Below are 20,123 nucleotides of genomic sequence, written 5' to 3'. Positions count from 1 at the left end.
TCCATTTAGGGCTCTCAGGGGTTTTGGCAATACTACCCCTCCACCAAGGATCCCCCATGGCTGCAACTCAGAAATTTCTTTTTTTTTTTGCAACTCAGAAATTTCTACAAATGGAAGAGCTGCCCCTTCACCCGCAGGCACAGTCATGTCTGAGCAAGGATCTCCTTGAGCCTCCTGAGAATTCTCTCCCTGGGTGCCTGATTCTTAATTTCTTGACTATTATATTCTAGATGGGTGTGGAGGAGGTGAGGGAAAATAAAGAAAAAGGTTAGACCTATCTGTTTCATCTAACCCCTTTCTTTTCCAGGAATAGTCAACCCTGGATGGCCTCATGGGAAGGGGGAGCCTGAAGCCCAGGGCAGCCTCCTTTGAAGGACCTGAGGGGGTCCATAAAGGAGGAGAAGGGACACTCCACGTCACCCACCCCATGTCCCAGCACACACATTGTTCTTTGATGGTCAAGACAGAGCTTTCTCTGGGTGACCAGCTTGCCCGGGGCTGTGTCTCTTGGTGCTTTTAAAGGGCAAGTAGACTTTTGCTCATGCTAGTGAGGCACACTTTCAGGAAGTGGAGTAATCCTTGTCCTCACAGAACCCAGAGAATGGACCAGTATAAACTGTGTCTCCAAGCAGCAGAGCTTCTGCCTCCCAGTCCTTGATGGGCTATCTGGTTATTGTTTTACAGACAATTGTTCCTGTTCAGTATGAGACAAGAATGGCCTGCGGGCTGGTCAAAGGTCACGCCTACTCGGTCACTGGGCTGGAGGAGGTGAGCCTGGTGGGGCTTGGTGGGGGGATGGGGCCCTACCTGGGTTAACCTCCTGAAGTCAGGACTTGGTATTTTGGGCCTCCACCATCTGCCAAGCTTGCCTCCAAGCAGAGGATTTGGCTCAAGGTCTAAGCCAAGTGCCCAGGAGTGGAGGGGCCTATGGAAACCGGCCGAGGTGGCTCTTACCACCTCTCGTTGCTCAGTTTCTCTCTGCTTTTCGTGCTAAAGCTGGCAGTTTTTTTCAACATTTTCAAGGAATAAATTGAAATATCACTTTGTTTTTGCAAAGTTGGTTTTGTGTAGTCTTTGCGTTTCCTATTCTTTCATGTTCAGACAGTTACAGTCATCACTTGTGCCATGGGGGATTGATTCCAGGGCCCCTGCGGATATCAAAATCCACAGATGCTCATGTCCCTTCTATAAAATGGCATGGTATTTACATATAAACTTTGTACGTCCTCCTGTATACTTTAAATCATCTCTAGATTACTTACAATACCTAAGATGTAAATGATCTGTAAATAGTTGGTATGCTGTATTGAGGTTTTTTAAGGTATTATTTTGTAATTATTATATTGTTATTTTTTATTTACTTTTTTCAAATATTTTGGATCCATGGTTGGTTGAATCTGTGTATGTGGAACTTGTGGACATGAAGGGCCAACCGTGCAATGCTTTGTTCCTTCCAGGACTTCTGGCCTTTTGTACATAGTTGGGCAGGTTGTGCCCTGTACAAAGGACTGGGCAGAGAGGGGTAGTCATCTGCATCAGCCCATTGCAGCTCATGGAGGAAGGGATACTTTTTTCTAATTGGTCCGTCTAGAGGAGATTTTTGTCTGTAGTTCCTCGACTCCCAGGGGCCTTTTTTCTAATTCACACAAAGACATCCAATGTGCTAGTAGGGACCTACTCTATATAACCCACCTCCTCCCCTAAAGTTCACAGTGGCTAGGATGTTCTCTGGGAAAATCACTTCTCAGTAGACAGTGAGGAGTTGACCCAGCCCTAACTCCTGAGGACTCTATTCTGACCCCTCCCCTGCCATTCCACAGCATGCTTCTGATTAGTCTCCTTGACCAGGGCCAGACAGGACAGCCCCTGTCTGTCCTGATGAGGGATTATTTCCCCATCTCCATCCCAGCTCTCAGAGCAAGACAGAAGATCCCCTTTCCAGATAGGCTTCAAAGTACGAGAGCTTTTTCTCTTTGCCCAAGGCCATGTTCAAAGATGAGAAAGTGAAGTTGGTGCGGCTGCGGAACCCCTGGGGCCAGGTGGAGTGGAATGGCTCTTGGAGTGACGGGTAGGTGAGGGGACCCCACAGGTGGGGACAACAGGACCTTGGCCAAGGCTGGGTTGGGTACTAAGCCACGAGAGTACTATTATACTTGGAATAAAATCACCCCCAAAACAAATGATCCGCAGAGAAGAAGGGCACAGGTGTAGACTCCAGGGAAGGACTGAGAGTGGATACCCGGAGCTGGGGACACAGAGAGGTTGCTGACAATCATTGGCTGGAAAGGAAATATTCCAGAAAGCATGAACTAGGCCCAGGCAGAAATGGCCTCAATGCAGGGATCTGGGCTGGAAAACGACCTCCTTTTTTGGAGTCTTTGCCTTATCTGTAAAATGGGAACAAACACCTGCCTCGTGGGCTGATATGAGAAGTAAATGTGATCATTTCTGGAAAGTTCTTAGTCATTGCTAAGATATCATTCCCCCCACTGTCCTCATACAAAGGCACACCGGCCCTTTGAAAGAATTTTACTGCTTGTCACTGAAAGGAATAGACTGGAGGCAACAAAAATAACAAACATGGAGAAGTTATTACGAAAGCTCCAGAACAATTTACAAAACCTCCGTAGTCCATCCCATCCAATCACTGGTTCCTGATTGCCTCTGCTGAATGCTAGGCAGACCTGTGAGCACCTCTTTTATTCAAAGAGGGGGATAGCGGGAGGAAGACTGCACCTGGGCTGTGTGGGCCCCTCAGCTCCTGGGCTTATGTACTATAATTAGTGGTTCATTAGCAAGTGTTTATTGAGCACCTACTACATCAGAGGCACAGGTCTAGGCACTGGGGATATTCTGAGAACAAGCAGCCTCCCTCAGTAGACTGTGATGAGTGCTGATCCCTGTGTTCTCACTGCCTCCTGCATACGTTCACACACATTTCTTCACTTATCCATGTGACATATCCTTACTTCCTCAGTGCTCACTATGTGCCAGCCCTAGGCTACTCTTCGAGGATGTAGAAATGAACACAGACAAACAAACCCTGCCCTTATGGACTTAAGGGCCAGCGGGAAGGACAGACAAGCACACACTAATAATTGAGATAAATGCTATGGTAAGGATCACAAAGAGGGAGCTCCTCACCTAGTTTGGGCAGGACAGGAAGAACAGAAAAATGTTACCTGGAGAGAAAGGCCTTGGAGCTGTGCCTTCTGCTCTGGGAAGGTCCCCAGTGCCTTATTAATTGTCCACCCACAAAGACCCTTGCTGTGTTCTCCAGCCTCGGAATGTAGCATCTAGCTTTGACCAACTTCCTACTAACGGGTCCATTGCAGGGGCTGCTGACAAGTGGGGCACAGTCCTTGGTCACTCAAGGAGATTCCCCCTGCCGTGTCCCTCCTTCTAGCCTCTGGAATCTCCATTTCCTTTCTAGTACTCTCTGACTCCAAGAACTTCCTCAACCTCTTACCTTTCCAGGGGCAACCCAGTTTAGTTTCATTCTCCTCAGCAAGCCTGAAACACAAATGTATTTTATTTCCTCCCTCTTGAGGAGACAGAATGTGTTACAATTTCCCAGACTTCAGAAACAGTGCTGGGCTGATTCCTGGCAGGAGAAAGGAGTTGTTTTTACATGCTTGGTCTTTTTCTTAGTTAACTCAGTTTCTCATAGTGTGACAGGTACTGTGCTAACAACGTTGCACTGCATGATTTCATCTACTCATCACAGCCCTATGAGTAGGTGATATAATCGTTTCCCTTTTACAGTTGAGGAAACAGAATCTGACAGAGGGTAAATGGCTTGCCCAAGGTCACATAACTAGTACTATTATTAAATGGGAATCCCAGCTTGTCTATTTCTGGAGTCCAACTCTTAACCTTTGAAGTGTGAGGAGGAGAAAGGTCAAGCCTTCACAAACTCATTTAAGGAGTTTGGTCTTAATCTCGAGGATGGTAGAAGCAATTGTTACTGGGTTTTCCACTGAGGATAACAGATCAGATCAGCATTTTGATGGTTCACACTGGCTGCATGGTTCCTACTTCTGCTACCTCCTGTCTTAACCTACATCAGGCCTTCCCTTCTTCTTCCTTCCTTATTTCCTCCATTTTCCCACCAGTTGGAAGGACTGGAGCTTTGTGGACAAAGATGAGAAGGCCCGTCTGCAGCACCAGGTCACTGAGGATGGAGAGTTCTGGTGAGTCCAGAACCCAGGAGGACCCAGAAGGGTAAGGGATAGAGCAGAGAGGTGAAATTTCAGTCTCAATCCCCAGACAAGACTATCAGATTCCAGCTCTTGGGAGATCTGAGCCCCTTTCTCCTCTAGCCTGAGGTCCAGCAAAGATGAGGTTCTAACAGGAACTGCCAGGTCACAGCGATGATTGAACCCAGGGCCCGGCCAGCATGTTGTGGCTCTTGCCTCCCTTGATCCCCTTTGCAGCTTGCTCTGTTCCAGTCACACTTGTTCCCTGGCCTTGACACAACTCTTTTCTGAGCCTAGAAAGCTCTACTCACCCTGATCTCCCAATGCTAACCTCACTCTCACGCAGATCATTTCTACTCAGCCTCAAGTCTCAGGAAAATGTCTTCAGGACTCCCTAAGTTATCCCAGGCCTGGGATTAATTTATTTATGATGCTCATCACCCTTAAAATGACTCATTTAATGTCCTTTTCCAAACTATATCTCTTTTCCCTGTGTCTAACACTGTGTCTGGTGCATAGTGGTGGGACATATGATAACTTTTTGGAGAAGTGAATTTCTGTCTAGCCTTCCCATTAAGGACACATGACTTTGAATCTTTTTTCTCCCCAAGATTTGTGTACTTCATCATACATAAGTTATACTTCAATTTTTAAAAAGGAAAAATATGTAAATGAAGGATAAATGGATAGGAATAAAAAATGAAGATGGATTTTATGGGTTTCTGATTTTTTGTAACCATATTATTTGTATTCCAATTATAGTAAATACAGGGTCCAGAAAGTTTTTAAGTATGTTAGTTAAGAAAGTTGTATTAGTGTGTTTTAACAAGCTCATTACAAGAAAATCTGAGTTTTCCAAAGTCAATATTGATAATAAAAGTTAAACAGTAGAAATGCTGAGAGCATTTAGAAAATGAGATACATGGTTTGGTACAGTGGCTCACACCTATAGTCCCAGCTTCTTGGGAGGCTGAAGCAGGAAGATCACTTGAGCCCAGGAATTTGAGTTTAGCCTGAGCAACATAGTGAGACCCTGTGTCTGAAAAAATAAAGTGATATATATCCCTTGTGGCCAATATGTTAAAAAAAAAAAATGTTCTCTTTTTCTTAGCTCCTTTTGGGAAAATAAGAATTTTTCTAACCAGGTACAGTGGCCCATGCCTATAATCCTAGCACTTTGGGAGACCTAGAAGGGAGGATTGCTTGAGACCAGTAGTTTGAGACCAGCCTAGGCAACACAGTGAGACCACAAAAAATCAAAAAATTAGCTAGGCATGGCGACATGCACCTGTAGTACCAACTACTCAGCAGGCTGAGGCAGAAAGATTGCCTGAGCCCAGGTGAGCTGTGATTGTGCCGTTGTACTCCAGCCTGGGCGACAGAGTAAGACTCTGACTCACAAAAAAATACCAAATAATTTTTCTATATTTGTTTGACTCTGTGGCAGACATTAAATATATTGTCTTAGTATAATGCCAAGGGAAGAGTTTTTTGATATTTTGTAATTGATATAGTTGTATATATTTTGAGGGTACACATGATATTTTGATACATGTATATAATGTGTAATGGTCAAATTGAGATAATTGTGATATCGTCACCTCAAACATTTATCTTTTTTTATGTTGGGAATATTACATCTCTTCTCTTCTAGCTATTTTGAAATATACAATAAATTATTGTTACTTATAATCTCCCTACTATGCTTTCGAGCACTAGAACTGATTCCTTCCATCTAACTGTATTTTAATACCCATTAATCAGCCTCTCTTCACCTGGCCTTCTGCCCTTCCCAGCCTCCAGTAAGCATCATTCTACGCTCTACCTCAATGAGAGTCACTTTTTAGCTCCCACACATGAGTGAGAACACACAATATTCATCTCTGTGTACCTGGCTTATTTTTGAGCCATTACTGGAAGAGATGACAGTTGAGGTGGATACATCAGACGTGACAATGCTTACCTTAAACAGAAAAGACAGGATCATCTAGGTCATTACCCAAGTCCCTCTGAACTATTGAGCTGTGCTGTGTGAGCTCTGAAGTCTTCTTTTTTCCAGCCTCTCCCCACCTGCTCCCATCTGGGTCTCTCTCTCCTTCCCACCTCTCAGGATGTCATATGAGGATTTCATCTACCATTTCACAAAGCTGGAGATCTGCAACCTCACAGCCGACGCGCTGGAGTCTGACAAGCTTCAGACCTGGACAGTGTCTGTGAATGAGGGCCGCTGGGTGAGGGGCTGCTCTGCCGGAGGCTGCCGCAACTTCCCAGGTGGGAGATACTCTTGATGGGGGAAGGGTCCAAGCAGAACGTTGCAGGTAGAAAAATAGTAACTGGTCGGACTCAGTGGCTCAGCCTGTAATCCCAGCACTTTGGGAGGCCAAGGCGAATGGATTGCTTGAGCCTGCAGGTTCGAGACCAGCCCGGGGAACTTGAGACCTCGTCTCTACAATAAATAAAAAATTAGCCGGGCATAGTAGCACGCGCCTGTAGTTCTGGCTACTTGGAAGGCTGAGGCAGAAGGATCGCCAGATCCCAGCAGGTTGACGCTGGGTTGGCCATGAGTGTTCCATGGCGTTCCAGCCTGGGTGACAGAGTGAGACTCCAACTCAATTAAAAAAAAAAAAAAATTAACTGTCACTTACTGTGTCTCTACTACATTCCAGACATCTATTATCTTATTAAACCCCACCCACTATGCTGAAGAGTTTGCAATAGGGAGCTCGTAAGAACTTTTAAATAGGAAACTGCCAGAACAACACAGATGGTCCTCAACTTACAATGGGGTTAGTCCCAGTAAACCCATCATAAATTAAAATATCACAAGTCAAAAATGCATTTAATACACCTAACCAACCGAACATCATAGCTTAACCTAGCCTAGCTTACACATGCTCAGAACACTTATATTAGTCTACAGTTGGGCAGCATGATCTAACACAAGGCCTGTTTTATAACAAAGTGTTAAATATCAAATGTAATTTATTGAATACTGACTGAAAGTGAAAAACAGTGCCAGGTGTGGTGGCTCATGCCTATAATCCCAGCATTTTGGGAGGCAGAGCCAAGAGGATTACCTGAGTCCAGGGGTTCATGATCAGCCTGGGCAACTTGACAAGACCTCGTCTCTACAATAAATCAAAAAACCAGCAGGGCATGGTGGCGCATGCCTGTACTTCCAGCTACTTGTAAGGCTGAGGCAGAAGGATCACTGCAGCCCGCTGGGGTGGCTGTGAGTGTGACACTGAACTCCAGCCTGGGCAACAGAGTGAGACTTCAACTCAAAAAAAAGAAAGTCTTGACCACATCAGTAGCAGTAGAGATGGAGCAGAGAGGGCAGATTTAGGGGAGAACATATTGGGTGACATGGAGTAGGAAGAATAAGGAATGACATCAAGATTCTCATTTTGGGGTCCTGAATGAATGGTGTCAACATTACAAGACAAGACATATGAGAGAAAAAATCAGTGTGTTGTGTTTTCTTGGTGGGGTTGCTTGTGGGGTTATGAGGAAAGGAATTTAGACTGGGACATGGAAAGCTTTAGTTACTTGTAGACTATCCAGGTGAATATTTGTAATAGAGAATTGGATGTGCGTACTAGATGGTACTTGATTATATGGTAAGAAGAACCTCCAATATATTTCAGGAAGGAAGGAAGGAGGGGAAAGAAAAGAAAGGAAGTCAGAAGAGAGATTTAGGCTGGGATATATAGCTATATAGCTCAGGCATCATGCACACTTAAGAAGTAGTTAAAAAGTGAAAGTGAGCTGGGCTCGGTGGCTCAGCCTGTAATCCCGCGCCTTTGGGAGGCTGAGGTGAGTGGATTGCCTGAGCCCGCGGGTTCGAGACCCGCCTGGGCAGCGAGACCTCATCTCTACAATAAATCAAAAATCAGCCGGGCGTGGTAGCGCCTGCCTGTAATTCCGGCTACTCGGAAGGCTGAGGTGGAAGAATCGCCAGAGCCCAGCAGGTCGAGGCTGCGGTGGCCGGGAGTGGCCACTGCACTCCAGTCTGGGCGACAGAGTGAGACTCCAACTCAAAAAAAAAAAAAAAAAAGTGAAAGTGAGCACAGCTGGGAGCGGTGGCTCTCTCTTGTAATCCCAGCACTCTGGGAGGTCAAGGCAGAAGGATAGCTTGAGCCCAGAAGTTTGAGACCAGCCTGGGCAACATAGTAAGAGCTTGTCTCTAAAAAAAAAAAAAAAAAAATTAGCACGTGCCTGTAATCCCAGCTATTTTGGAGGCTGAGGCTAAAAGATCACCTGAGCCCAGGAGCTAGAGGCTGTGATGAGCTGTGATCAGTGGCATTGCACTCTAGCCTGGGCAACAGTGTGAGACCCTGACTCGGGGAAAAAAAAGTGGAAGTTAGTAGATTGTCTAGGAAGGCAGGAAGAGTGGATGAGAAGAGAAAAAACCTAGGACCAGATCCCCAAAGTTAACAGCATTTAAGGGGCAGATAAGGAAAATAAAACTATCAGCAAAGACTGAGACTGAAAGTTCCGTGAGGAAGGAAGAAACACACATCTAATGAGTGCAGCTCCCTCTGTGTAAAGGTAGAAGCTCTCCCATAAGTGATTAGACAAAAGAGACCAATATCTGAATTGTGTTTCCCATTAATATTTATTGAGCACCTCAATGCAGGGGATAGAGATACATAGATTCCCCTGTCTCACTCCCTTCCTGCCCTTTCTCCAAGAGGCAGATCTGAATGTGCATTTCCTTTCTGGGGGGTGGTGCAGACACTTTCTGGACCAACCCGCAGTACCGCCTGAAGCTCCTGGAGGAGGATGATGACCCTGATGACTCCGAGGTGATCTGTAGTTTCCTGGTAGCCCTGATGCAGAAGAACAGGAGGAAGGAGCGGAAGCTGGGGGCCAACCTCTTCACCATTGGCTTCGCCATCTATGAGGTGTGCAGCCCCTGACCAGCTCCAGCCGGGAAACACATACCTTTCCAGTGAGGAAGTTTTTAGGGGCTTCCAGAGGGGTCCTCTGGGGGCAGGGGCCATCTGGTGGAGTGGAGCTGGGCCTGGCAGGGTGGGTATATGGGGATCAGACTCCAGCGGTCACTGCAGTTGTTGGCATTCCTTTCTGCAAGTTTTCATCATCATTCAGATCTGAAGCATCTTCTTTTTCTGTTTCTCCTCAAGGTTCCCAAAGAGGTATAGCAGTGACAGTGGCCAGCAGTTGTGTGCAGCATTCCTGGGGGGTCCTGAATCTGTCTGTGGCTCATCAAGAAGCTTCCTGGTGGGGTTTGTGGGCAGGACTATGATAGGAGAGGGCCTTGCCTGCATTATTTCAATGGCAGAGTGGATGCCTCAGGCAATCGCATGAGCTGTGACCACCATACCCAAGATGTGTGCTTTCTCCCTTGCCAGACACTCTGCTCAGCACACATCGACCTTCACATGCTCAAACTCGCCTCTCCACACTCACCCAGTCACACACACACATGCATACAACACGCGCACGTGCACATGCACACATGCACACAGACATGTTCTGAGGGTGGCTTCCCTTTTTGGGATGGAGGAATCATTCCTCTCAGAAACCAGTCAAGGCCTCTAGGCCTCCTTGGGGTCCTTCCAACCCGGAGCTGAGGAGCGGCAGTTCTGGTACGTGGCCCGAGTGTGGGAATGACCGACTTGCCCTTCACTTCTGAATCACAGCAGAGGAAGAGGAAGTGAGGTCGGGAGGCCTTGGGAACCAGAAGATGGTAGGTCGAGACTGTGAAATGGGGGATCAGGAAGTCAAGAAGGGACTCCTGGAGGGAACTGTTAGCAGGACAGGACTCCCTTCCCAAGAGGCTCAGCTCCTATGGGCTCTTCTGCTCCCAGATGCACGGGAACAAGCAGCACCTACAGAAGGACTTCTTCTTGTACAACGCCTCCAAGGCCAGGAGCAAAACCTACATCAACATGCGGGAGGTGTCCCAGCGCTTTCGCCTGCCTCCCAGCGAGTATGTCATCGTGCCCTCCACCTACGAGCCCCACCAGGAGGGAGAATTCATCCTCCGGGTCTTCTCTGAAAAGAGGAACCTCTCTGAGTGAGTGCCTCCCTAGCTTTCCCTGCCTGTTTCTAGAAGCTCACGTGCCCTTTCCAGAGATGGAAGGCATGAGGCAGCTGGACCTATCTCTCTAGGGGTCCTGGGATATGTCGACCAGTTGCACCTCTTCCCCCACTCCTGTGCCAGTGGCCACATCGCCTCCATCCATCCATTCATTTATTTGTCCATTCTGCAGACATTTATTGAGCACCTACTATCTTCCAGGCACTCTTCTAGGCACTGGGGATAGAGTAGTGAATAAAAGAAATCTCTGCCCTCGTGGAGCTTAACATTCTAGCATGAAACAACAATGGATAGGAAAAAATATAAATGGCATATCAGATTTGAAGAAGTGATAAGGAGTGAAAATAAAGTAGGGGAGAGGGATAGGAGGTGTTGGTGATGACTAACATTTTAGGTTAGCGTGGCCAGGGAAGCCACATCCTGCCCTTGGCCCTTGGTTACCACAAATTGATTCATAGGCCCTGCTACTTTGCTCTCAGGCCTTGGAAGAAGCACCAGGTCCATGGGTAGCTGGCTGAGTCATGCCTCTGGGGAGCTCTGGGCAAGGCCCACAGGAACCCATGTTCCTGGGCTTGTCTACTGGGGATTGTGCCTATATGGGGCTGGTTCCTAGGGCTGGGGCTGTTGGTTCCAGGGGTTCTCTTGAGGCTAGTCCTGACTTGGCTGCTGAGAAGCCATGTGACCTGGCCAAATCCTCCATGTGCTTCCTACTTGCTTCGGGCGACGCTGAGACCCCCACATGTTTGTGTTCCTCACAGGGAAGTTGAAAATACAATCTCCGTGGATCGGCCAGTGGTGAGTGGTTTAGCTCTTATATGTGACAAAGTCCAGAGGGTCACCTTCCTGGCTCCATGCAAGGGACAGGTGGTGGTGCAGGGCAGAGTGGGTATCAGCAGAGGGTGATGGAAGTCTGGGGTATGCAGAGCAATTACTCCATGTTATAGCAAAGTCTGCCTGGCATGGCCAGAAGTAATGGGCCTTATGGTCCGGGGCCATTTAGTCAGTTCAAGGAATTAGGGAAACATGGAAGAGGGTCCTAGAAGGGAGATGCAGTTTGAACAATTAGGGGGAAGGGACACAGAATTGCCAATGATAAGAAGGGAGGTGTCCCAGCACTTGCCTGCTTCCCAATGAATACGTCATTGTGCCCTCCACCTAAGAGCCCCATTATGAGGTTAGATAATGTTGGATTTCTTACATAGAGGAAAGGATACTGGCTCTGGACTCAGTGTCAAAACATGGATCCTCCACCCACTATCTACGTGATCTGGACAATTGACATCATCTGACTCAGTTTTCTCTTCTTTTCTTTTTTTTTTTGAGTTGAAGTCTCACTGTCACCCAGACTAGAGTGCAGTGGCTGCTTCCGACCACTGCAGCCTCGACCTGCTGGGCTCCGGCGATCCTTCTGCCTCAGCCTTCCAAGTAGCTGGAACTACAGGCGCGCACTATCACGCCCGGCTAATTTTTTGATTTATTATAGAGATGAGGTCTCGCCTGCCCAGGCGGGTCTTGAACCCGCGGGCTCAGGCAATCCACTCACCTCAGCCTCCCAGAGGTGCGGGATTACAAGCTGAGCCACTGAGCCCGGCTTCAGTTTTTTACTCTGTAAAATGTGGATGATAACAATGTGCCTCGGAAGGCTTTTGTGAGATTCAAATCAATGAGATCGTGTATGTGAAGTATTTGGCACAGCATGGGAACTCAAATGGAGGATTTTTTCACACTTTACATCTTACAAAGGTACTTTCACACGTTATCTTACCTGATACTTGCAAGGTTTCTGAGAAGTAGGTGAGGTTATAATCCCTGGGTTTCAAGCAAGGGAATGGAAGTCCAGTGGGCCTAAAAGACCTCCCTGAGTTCACAGAGCAAGGAAGTGGCAGGGCTGAAACTCACATCCAGTTCTCTGACTTGGGTTTCCTCCACCTCCATGCTGAGGCCAGCCCCCTCACGGTGAGAAGCCCAAAGTCAGACACACAGAGTTGTGTGTTGGAGTCTCTGTACTGCGGAGTCTTGTGATCGCCTTGCGGCTTTGGGCTCTGGTTAGTGAACAGTCCCTTGTGCTCTGTGGGTTTGACCTGGGCCAATGGCAGCACAAATGTCCCACTGCGCTGTCTTCCAGGTAGTGACAGTCATGGTCATAATCCTGACCCTGTGCAGTGCCAGATCTCCAAGGGCCTTCTGCATCATCACACGTTTGGTTTCAGGATTACGTGCATTTGGGCCTACTCATATCTTCTGGACACTGGTAATCAGTGTACAGTAGTTATCAGGAACTGCAGACTCAAAAGCTTATGGGAGCTACCATGAAACCTAACTGAGCAGAGCAAGCAGGTGTGGGGATATTGGTGTTCCTGCACTAGCAGATTTGTCTGCGGTTCTCAACTGACACATAGCTTCAGTGTCAAGGGACAACGAGAATGGTGGCAACTGAGGCAATCTGGAGGATGCAGAGAGTAGCCATGCTCAGCTCCACTGATTGCTGCCACCAGGGATTACAGACCCAGTGTAGCCTGCAAGACTTTCATATTTCACAAAGGGAGTCCCAAACCTGAATTTTCATATATCTCCCTATGTTAAATATTTGCTCAAAAATTTTTTAAAAATATTCTGTAAGTCAGGCCAGTTTGAGTGAACCATATTTTTGGTGTTCTAGTAATCAATTTCATTAAAAAAAAATTAGTCAGAAGATAATTTTCCAATAACAGTGGATTATAAGAACAAAGACACCAGGCACAGTAGCTCATGCCTGTAATCCCAGCACTTTGGGAGGCTGAGGTGGAAGGACTGCTTGAGGCCAGGAGTTTGAGACCAGTCTGGGTAGAACTTGTCTCTACAAAAAAAAAAAAAAATAGCCAGGTGTGGTGGCACGCATCTGTAGTCCCAGCTACTCAGGAAGCTGAGGCAGGATAACTTGAGCCTAGGAGTTGGAGACTGTAGCCACTATAACTGTGCTACTGCATTGCAGCCTGGGTGACAGAGGGAGACCTCGTCTCTAAAACAAACAAACAAACAAACAAACAAACAAACAAACAAACAAACAAAATCATAGCAGTTGCCAGTCTCTGGGCATGGAGGGGTAAGAAGGAAGAATTTTCTCCTCCCTTCACCCTCCATGCCCCTTTTTGGCTCCATGTGATTCAGATTTCTGGACCCCGGAGCCTCACCCCAAGCTAAGGACCAGGACACAGGGAAGCCAAAAGCAACTGGCCGTTCTGGGAACTTGCTTTTCACTTATTCTACATTTACTGTTTCCTTTTCTTGTGCAGAAAAAGAAAAAAACCAAGGTGGGTGTAACAGGATGTGTGGGTAGAGAGCACAGAGTGTGTGTGTGTGCATGCATGTGTGCACATGCATGTGTGCATGTGTGTGTTATCAAGTGTGTGCATGCACCAGATCTGCCTCTTCCTCCTCCTTCCCTAAGCTCCTATGGAGGCTGAGTGTGCAATAATGACTGCTGATATTTGCTGGGGGTGCCAGGTATTCTTCCAGATGCCATGATTCACTCAATCCTCACAACCCTGTGAGACTGCTACTATAATTATCCCCATTTTCAGAGGGAGAAAAAGTACAGACAAATTGACTAAGTTGCCCAAGGCCACACAGTCAGGAAGTGGCAGAGCCAGCACTTGGAGCCAGTCATTCTGGCTCCAGAGTTGGTGCCCTGAACTCCAGTAGGTCATCAGACAAAGCCTGGTGCTGTGTTTATGATGGTGCCCAGAAGATCCATCACAGTGATCCTCCAGTATCGGTGCTGGTCTAGACCAGAGCTGACCTTCACCAAGCACCTACCACATACCAGGCACTGTGCTAGGAGCAAAACGTTTTTTCAGCAATTGCAGTTATCTATAAAGCTATCTTTCCCCTGTACAGATGAGGGTTTAGACTCAAAGAAGTGAAGTGACCTGCCCAAGGACCCACCACTATGAGTGGGGAAAATGGAGCTGAAAACCACCTGTCTACTCCAGAATCTGTGTTCCTTGTCCTCCCCCTTCTGGTATCCCTCCCTGCCCCCACTCCACGGCCTATGTTTTCCAAACCTATACTCAGAGCTGGAGATGTGTGCCTGGCAGGGATGCTCCATGGCCACCCCATGTCCATTGGCACACATCCCCCCTCAGACTTGACCCCACTTGCTGTGGGGTCCCCACAAGCTTCAGCAGCTTGAGCAAGGCCCTTTGTTTAGAAGGCAGAGCAAGCTAGGGCCTCTGGGGCCTGCTGGGAGCCAAAACTGGTGGAGCTGTTTTCACAGGTCTGTCCATTCCATCTGTCCTAGGTGAGCAACAGGAAACGGTCAGGCTACTCTTAGGCTCTGCCAGTTCCATTGCTCTCTGCACTGCAGTCTCCATCCCTGCAGCCTGGCCTTCCTCTGGCTTTCCCTGCAGGAGCACAACACACCCCGACAAACCTTTCGTGTCCTCTTGCATGAGCATGTCTTGAAACTATCCCTCACATTTGTGTGACCTCTTAAACGCTTTGGCATTAAATTTTACATCTGGTATCTCATTTGATCCCCATAAGAGCCCTATGAAGAGGGAAAAGCAGGCTTTACCACCCCTGTTAAAAGTTGAGTAAACTGAGGCCGGAAAGGGTACTTCTCCTATGAGGGACAGGGCTGGGATTCCAGCCCAGTGTTGTGACCTCTCGCCCATTGACCATGCCACTAATCAGTGTCTTTTTTTCAATCTGTACTTTGCAGAGTCCTAGAGGTTCCTTGGAGGTGCCTCAGTGGCTGCCATGGTGATGTGGGCTGCTGAGGGGAAAGAGCTCTGCCCTCCTCACTAATCAGAGAAGCTCTGTTTTTAATGGCTTTGTGTACACTGGGTTTCTGGGGAAATTTAATTTGCATCGTGTTTCCATTTTAAAAGTCTACGAAATACTTGAAAATCACTGTATCAGATGCTGCTGCTTTTCGCATTCTTAGCCTTTTCACATATACTGCCTTATTGAACCCTCATAACTCTACCATGAGATCGAGTGGGTTTAAGATAAAGAGCTGAGGTCCAGAGAGGATTAGCATCTTTCCCCAAGTCATACAGCTTGTTAGTGGCAGAGATGGAGCTTGAACCAAGGTTCAAGAGCTCCCAACTCTGATCTTTTCCTCTTCTCACTGGACAAAGCTGTTCCAAGAGAGAGGTTGCCTCAATGTGCCTGCTCAGTCTGTAATCCTTGCTTCCTTCCTGCCCCCTCCCCACTTCCCTCCTCTCTCCAGCCCATCATCTTCGTTTCAGACAGAGCAAACAGCAACAAGGAGCTGGGTGTGGACCAGGAGTCAGAGGAGGGCAAAGACAAAACAAGCCCTGATAAGCAAGAGAAATCCCCACAGGTGTCTGAGCATGTGGCATGACTGGGGTGGCCAGCGCACTACAGGGGTCCTCCTACGCGCTTGGGGGCTGGAGGGTTTCCTGGGGGGTATCACTAACATCTAGAGGTTTGGATTTGCCTCACTGACCTTATCTCTCAGCAACCTCCCCCTAGAATTTGGGACGCCGATTGGGTGTCTCGGGGGTTGGCTGCGACACCACACCAGTCCTCGGACGGGAGTGATAGGCTGAGCCACCCCACTGGAGCTGAGCCAGCCAGGACAGAGAGAAGGGGGAGGCATAGGCTGAGACAAGTTGGGACCGAACAACTCCTGTCCTCCGGTGTCCACGAGCTCTTGACAATAGGGGGATAAAGAACAGTACCAGAAAAGGGGGGCTGACATCAGAAATGGGGCTCTACAGAACTCAGGGGAGGACAGGAGATTGAGGTGGAATGAAGGGGTCATTTAAGGCTCAGTGGAAGTGAGGCTTAGGGGAGGAAGTCCCCAGACCAATCCAGGGTCACCTTCTCTATCCTAGGGTCCCCGTGCAGTGGAGTGGGGAGGGAAGGTCCTCTGAGGACTCGAACTTGATGACAGAAGTAGCTGGAGGAATTAGAATGACCAGTCCTCCTTGGACCTGCTAGGCACCTTTGGTTGGAATGGTCAGGCTTAAAACATTGGAGAGGGCTCTAGCTGGTGGGGCCTGGGATGGGGGAAACCAAGGAGGCTGTTTGCATGGCTAGTATGACTCCCTTGGCTTGGGGTGTCAGGGCTGGAGAGGTATGGAGTGAAGAGTTGCTGAGGCTTAGATGCTTCTCACTCCAGCTCCCCAGGTCTAAGAAAGAAGAGCATTTGCCCCGTCCCTGCTCCTGCTGCCACCTGTGGCTGTTTTAGCTCCTTTGGTCCAGATGGAGCTATCCTCTCAGGTCTGGCCATCTCCCTGATTCCTGTGAACTGGTTTTCCTTTGTACTTCCACAGCCACGGCCTGGCAACACTGACCAGGAAAGTGAGGAACAGCAGCAATTTCGGAACATTTTCAAGCAGATAGCAGGCGACGTGAGTAGCTCTGACCCCAGGACTCCCACGGGTGCTTGCTTCCCTCCTTGATTAACTGCTCAAACTACCAGTTATTTCATGACTGTTCAGTCAAGGTCATTCTGGATGTTGGCGGAACCAGGTGATATATGTGTGCAGCACAGAAATCCGCAAGTTCCTTGAGTTTGGGACTGTTGCAGCCACCGACTGGCTCGGAGGCCTCTGCTCTGAGTTGCCTGCTGCAGTCTGGCCCCGTCTTCCTCTGAAAAGTCCCTGCTTCCCATGACAGAACAGCACCAACAGGAATTTTACAAACGTGGACAGCTGGGATTTGCTTTCCAAAGTGTCTGCTCCATCAGCTGCTGTGCTATCGTACGTGACTCCCTTCTCCCTTCCTCCTCAGGACATGGAGATCTGTGCAGATGAGCTCAAGAATGTCCTCAACACAGTTGTGAACAAACGTGAGCGGCTCAAACTAAGTGGGGGCTAACTGGGGCTCAACTGTCTGCAGAAGCTCCTCACTCTTCTCCATCCCCCCAGATAAGGACCTCAAGACACAAGGGTTCACGCTGGAGTCCTGCCGCAGCATGATTGCTCTCATGGATGTATCCTTCCTGCCGTCAGCCCACAGGGGCCAGGGCAACAATAAGGGGTGCCTAGTCAGGCACAGGGTGCAAATTTGTGCCCAAGGAAAGACTTAAGGAGATCCTAATTTAGAACATTTTGGGTGTTGATCTGAAAATTGTTAGAGGCAGAAGAAAAGGACATTAGGTTGTAACTGGCCGCCAGCCCCGTTTCCCTCAGGCCTGGAAACCTGCCCAAGCAAAAGTTGTCCTGAGCAGACAGGCTCACACTTTGTCCTGAGGAGACAGGCTCACAGGGTTACAGAGCAGGCACACCTTGATCAGTGGAAGAGTGGAGGGAAGGGCTAAATACAGGGCATTGGCTTCTTCTGGGGTCACTTTCCTTGCAGAGACCCCCCTCCCCCTTCCCAATCCAGGGAGATCTTGCTATGTGCCCTGTAGCCCTGACCTCCCTCCTCCAGACGGATGGTTCTGGGAGACTGAACTTGCAAGAGTTCCATCACCTCTGGGAGAAGATTAAGGCCTGGCAGGTGGGCAGAGAGAATGAAATGTGGAAATGAAGAAGGATGCTAATTCAGGGATTCAGTGTGTGACCTCCATCCTCCAATTTTCTATTACCAGAAAATTTTCAAACACTATGACACAGACCACTCGGGCACCATTAACAGCTATGAGATGCGAAACGCAGTCAATGATGCAGGTGCTGGGGAGGAAGGGTTGGCAGGGATGTGGACCCGAGGCGGTGAAAGCAGGAATGGAAGGGGGGACTAGGTGACTAGGGCCCTACCAGAGAATGGAGAGGGAAAAGCCTTCTCATTTTCCTTTCCCAGGCCATAGAGTGGCCAGGAGGCAAGGAAAACCGAATGTAGGCCTAAGGCCTCTAGCTCTACCCCCTCCCCTCCACAGGCTTCCACCTCAACAGCCAGCTCTACGACATCATTACCATGCGGTACGCAGACAAACACATGAACATTGACTTCGACAGTTTCATCTGCTGCTTCGTCAGGCTAGAGGGCATGTTCCGTAAGTGGGGGCTCTCTTGAGCTTGTCTAGTCTCCTCCCACAGGGACAGCTGTGGCAATAGGAACCTCAGCCTGATAATTTTCCAATTTACTCCATCCAGGCTGAACAAAGACCAGGGTTTTCTTTAGGCCCAGAATAGGATGGCAAGGGGAGAGTTATTGCCTGCAGATATTTGCACCCATGGACAGCACTTAGTGTATGGTCCTCTTAAGGAAAGTTACAGCAGTGGAGGCAGAGTACACTTGTAACTGGCCTCTGGCCTGTGCGTTCTTTCACACAGGAGCTTTTCATGCATTTGACAAGGATGGAGATGGTATCATCAAACTCAACGTTCTGGAGGTAAAGTATAACAGACAGTGCATTCCCGCGTGCCTTAAAATTCAAGGTGAGGGAGGCAATGAGGCAGACTGGATGGACCCACTGTGTGTTCCTTATTTCCCAATGGTGGTGGAGAGATGGGTAGGAAAGGAACATGCAAGGAAGATTAGCAGGGACTGAAGCTCACAGGGCACATGGCTTGAGTCCCAATGGGGCCTCGGCTCCCAACATTACTTTAGTGCATGTAAGCTTCCTAGGGAAGACCTGGGAAAAAAGATGCAGTAAACCACTGCTTCTTCAAAAATCTTCCCACTGTCTGGTATGCTGGGACAGTTCCCTTTCCCTCTGCCCTAGAGCTGGGGGATTTCTCTTTTCTTATCTACATTCTGATCTTGGAACTTCCTCTTCCAGTGGCTGCAGCTTACCATGTATGCCTGAACCAGGCTGGCCTCATCCAAAATCATGCAGTATCACTCAGGATTTCCATCTCACTCAAGATAACTAGAGCCACATACCTCGAAGGACCCAGTAGCTGCACTCCAGCAGGCCTCCAGGCATCTGTTGGTGTCATTCCTCCTCCATTTTACTCCCTGCTCGTCCTTGATCAGTCATGCCCATCTTAACTCTTTAGTAAAGCAGTGAGGTAGAAAAAACAACTTTGTCCCTTTGCCACATGCAGTAAAGTGTCTGCCAAAAGTCCAAGCCGCCTCAGCTCTTAAGCAAACGTTTCTCCTTACCCTGCTCTAGGCTGTTTGCTATAGCACTTCCTTGTGCTGGTACCCTCGACCACCTTTATGCTTTCCCACCTATGGGACAGTAACCAAACTAGCATTCGGTTCTGCCTGCCTGCTCTGGGCTAAACTAACTCAGCAGAACGGTGCTGGATACTTTGGGTTGTCTGACTTATAAGTTGGCTGCATTCTGAAACAAAACAATCTAAATAAAGGCATGTGTATGCCCAGTTTCCTTGTTTTTTTCCTCACATTTAGATATCAGTCACAGCAGGGCTTCGACCTATCATCTACGGAAAGCCCTAGTTTCAAAATAGAACAATAGGCCAGGCCTGTGGCTCAGTCTGTAATTCTAGCACTTTGGGAGGCCAAGACAAGTGGAATGCTTGAGCCCATGGGTTTGAGACCAGCACGGGCAACTTGGCAAGACCTCATCTCTACAATAAATCAAAAATTAGCTGGGTGTGGTAGTGCGCGCCTATAGTTTTGGCTACTTGGAAAGCTGAGGCGGAAGGATCACAGGAGCCTAGCATGTTGATGCTGAGGTGGCCATGAGTGTGCCACTGGCTCTCCAGCCTGGGTGACAGAGTGAGACTCTAACTCAAAAACCCCCAAAAAACCAAAAAAAAAAAAAAAAAAATAGAACAATGAAGAACACACAAAAAACAAACCCTGAACTCCTCTTCAATCATACCTATTGCTATGTCTTGAGCATAGGAATTGCTTAGATACTTTCCAAGAAATAAAAGAAACAAAGGGGAATAGCTGTTGCCGTATAAAACATCAAGAACACATGGGTCACCTGTAACTGGAGGGGCCAGTTTCCTCAATGTAATGGAGCAGAGATATTTTTTAAT

At 48.1% G+C, this 20,123-nt stretch overlaps 1 protein-coding gene across 11 annotated transcripts in view; it reads left to right on the top strand.

Annotated features, from left to right (window-relative positions):
- CAPN3 (calpain 3) overlaps positions 1-19,492 on the top strand; it is a 55,588-nt gene extending 36,096 nt beyond the window's left edge. For 3 of the 11 annotated variants that reach the window (XM_008059377.2, XM_008059382.2, XM_008059371.2), the window contains 16 exons: positions 685-768; positions 1,983-2,068; positions 4,116-4,193; positions 6,310-6,470; positions 8,937-9,106; positions 9,347-9,358; positions 10,034-10,242; positions 11,025-11,061; positions 16,554-16,631; positions 17,014-17,071; positions 17,151-17,215; positions 17,656-17,724; positions 17,816-17,894; positions 18,101-18,217; positions 18,498-18,556; positions 18,947-19,492. In XM_008059377.2, coding sequence (XP_008057568.1) covers positions 685-768; positions 1,983-2,068; positions 4,116-4,193; positions 6,310-6,470; positions 8,937-9,106; positions 9,347-9,358; positions 10,034-10,242; positions 11,025-11,061; positions 16,554-16,631; positions 17,014-17,071; positions 17,151-17,215; positions 17,656-17,724; positions 17,816-17,894; positions 18,101-18,217; positions 18,498-18,556; positions 18,947-18,973 — 1,389 coding nt within the window. In that variant the 3' untranslated portion in view covers positions 18,974-19,492. Of the gene's footprint in view, positions 1-684; positions 769-1,982; positions 2,073-4,115; positions 4,194-6,309; positions 6,471-8,936; positions 9,107-9,346; positions 9,359-9,658; positions 9,812-10,033; positions 10,243-11,024; positions 11,062-12,433; positions 12,600-13,538; positions 13,557-15,481; positions 15,596-16,553; positions 16,632-17,013; positions 17,072-17,150; positions 17,216-17,655; positions 17,725-17,815; positions 17,895-18,100; positions 18,218-18,497; positions 18,557-18,946 lie in introns of those variants that run through there. The other 8 variants (XM_008059390.1, XM_008059396.2, XM_008059362.2 and 5 more) reach the window with 7 other exon arrangements.
- Positions 19,493-20,123: the final 631 nt, after the last annotated feature.

Source organism: Carlito syrichta, unplaced genomic scaffold (genome assembly GCF_000164805.1).
Source record: "Carlito syrichta isolate Samal-C Ts95f unplaced genomic scaffold, Tarsius_syrichta-2.0.1 Scaffold91562, whole genome shotgun sequence".
In the NCBI taxonomy this organism is placed as follows: Eukaryota; Metazoa; Chordata; class Mammalia; order Primates; family Tarsiidae; genus Carlito; species Carlito syrichta.
Note: the sequence above shows the minus strand (reverse complement) of the source record. Positions and strands in the feature narration are given on the sequence as shown.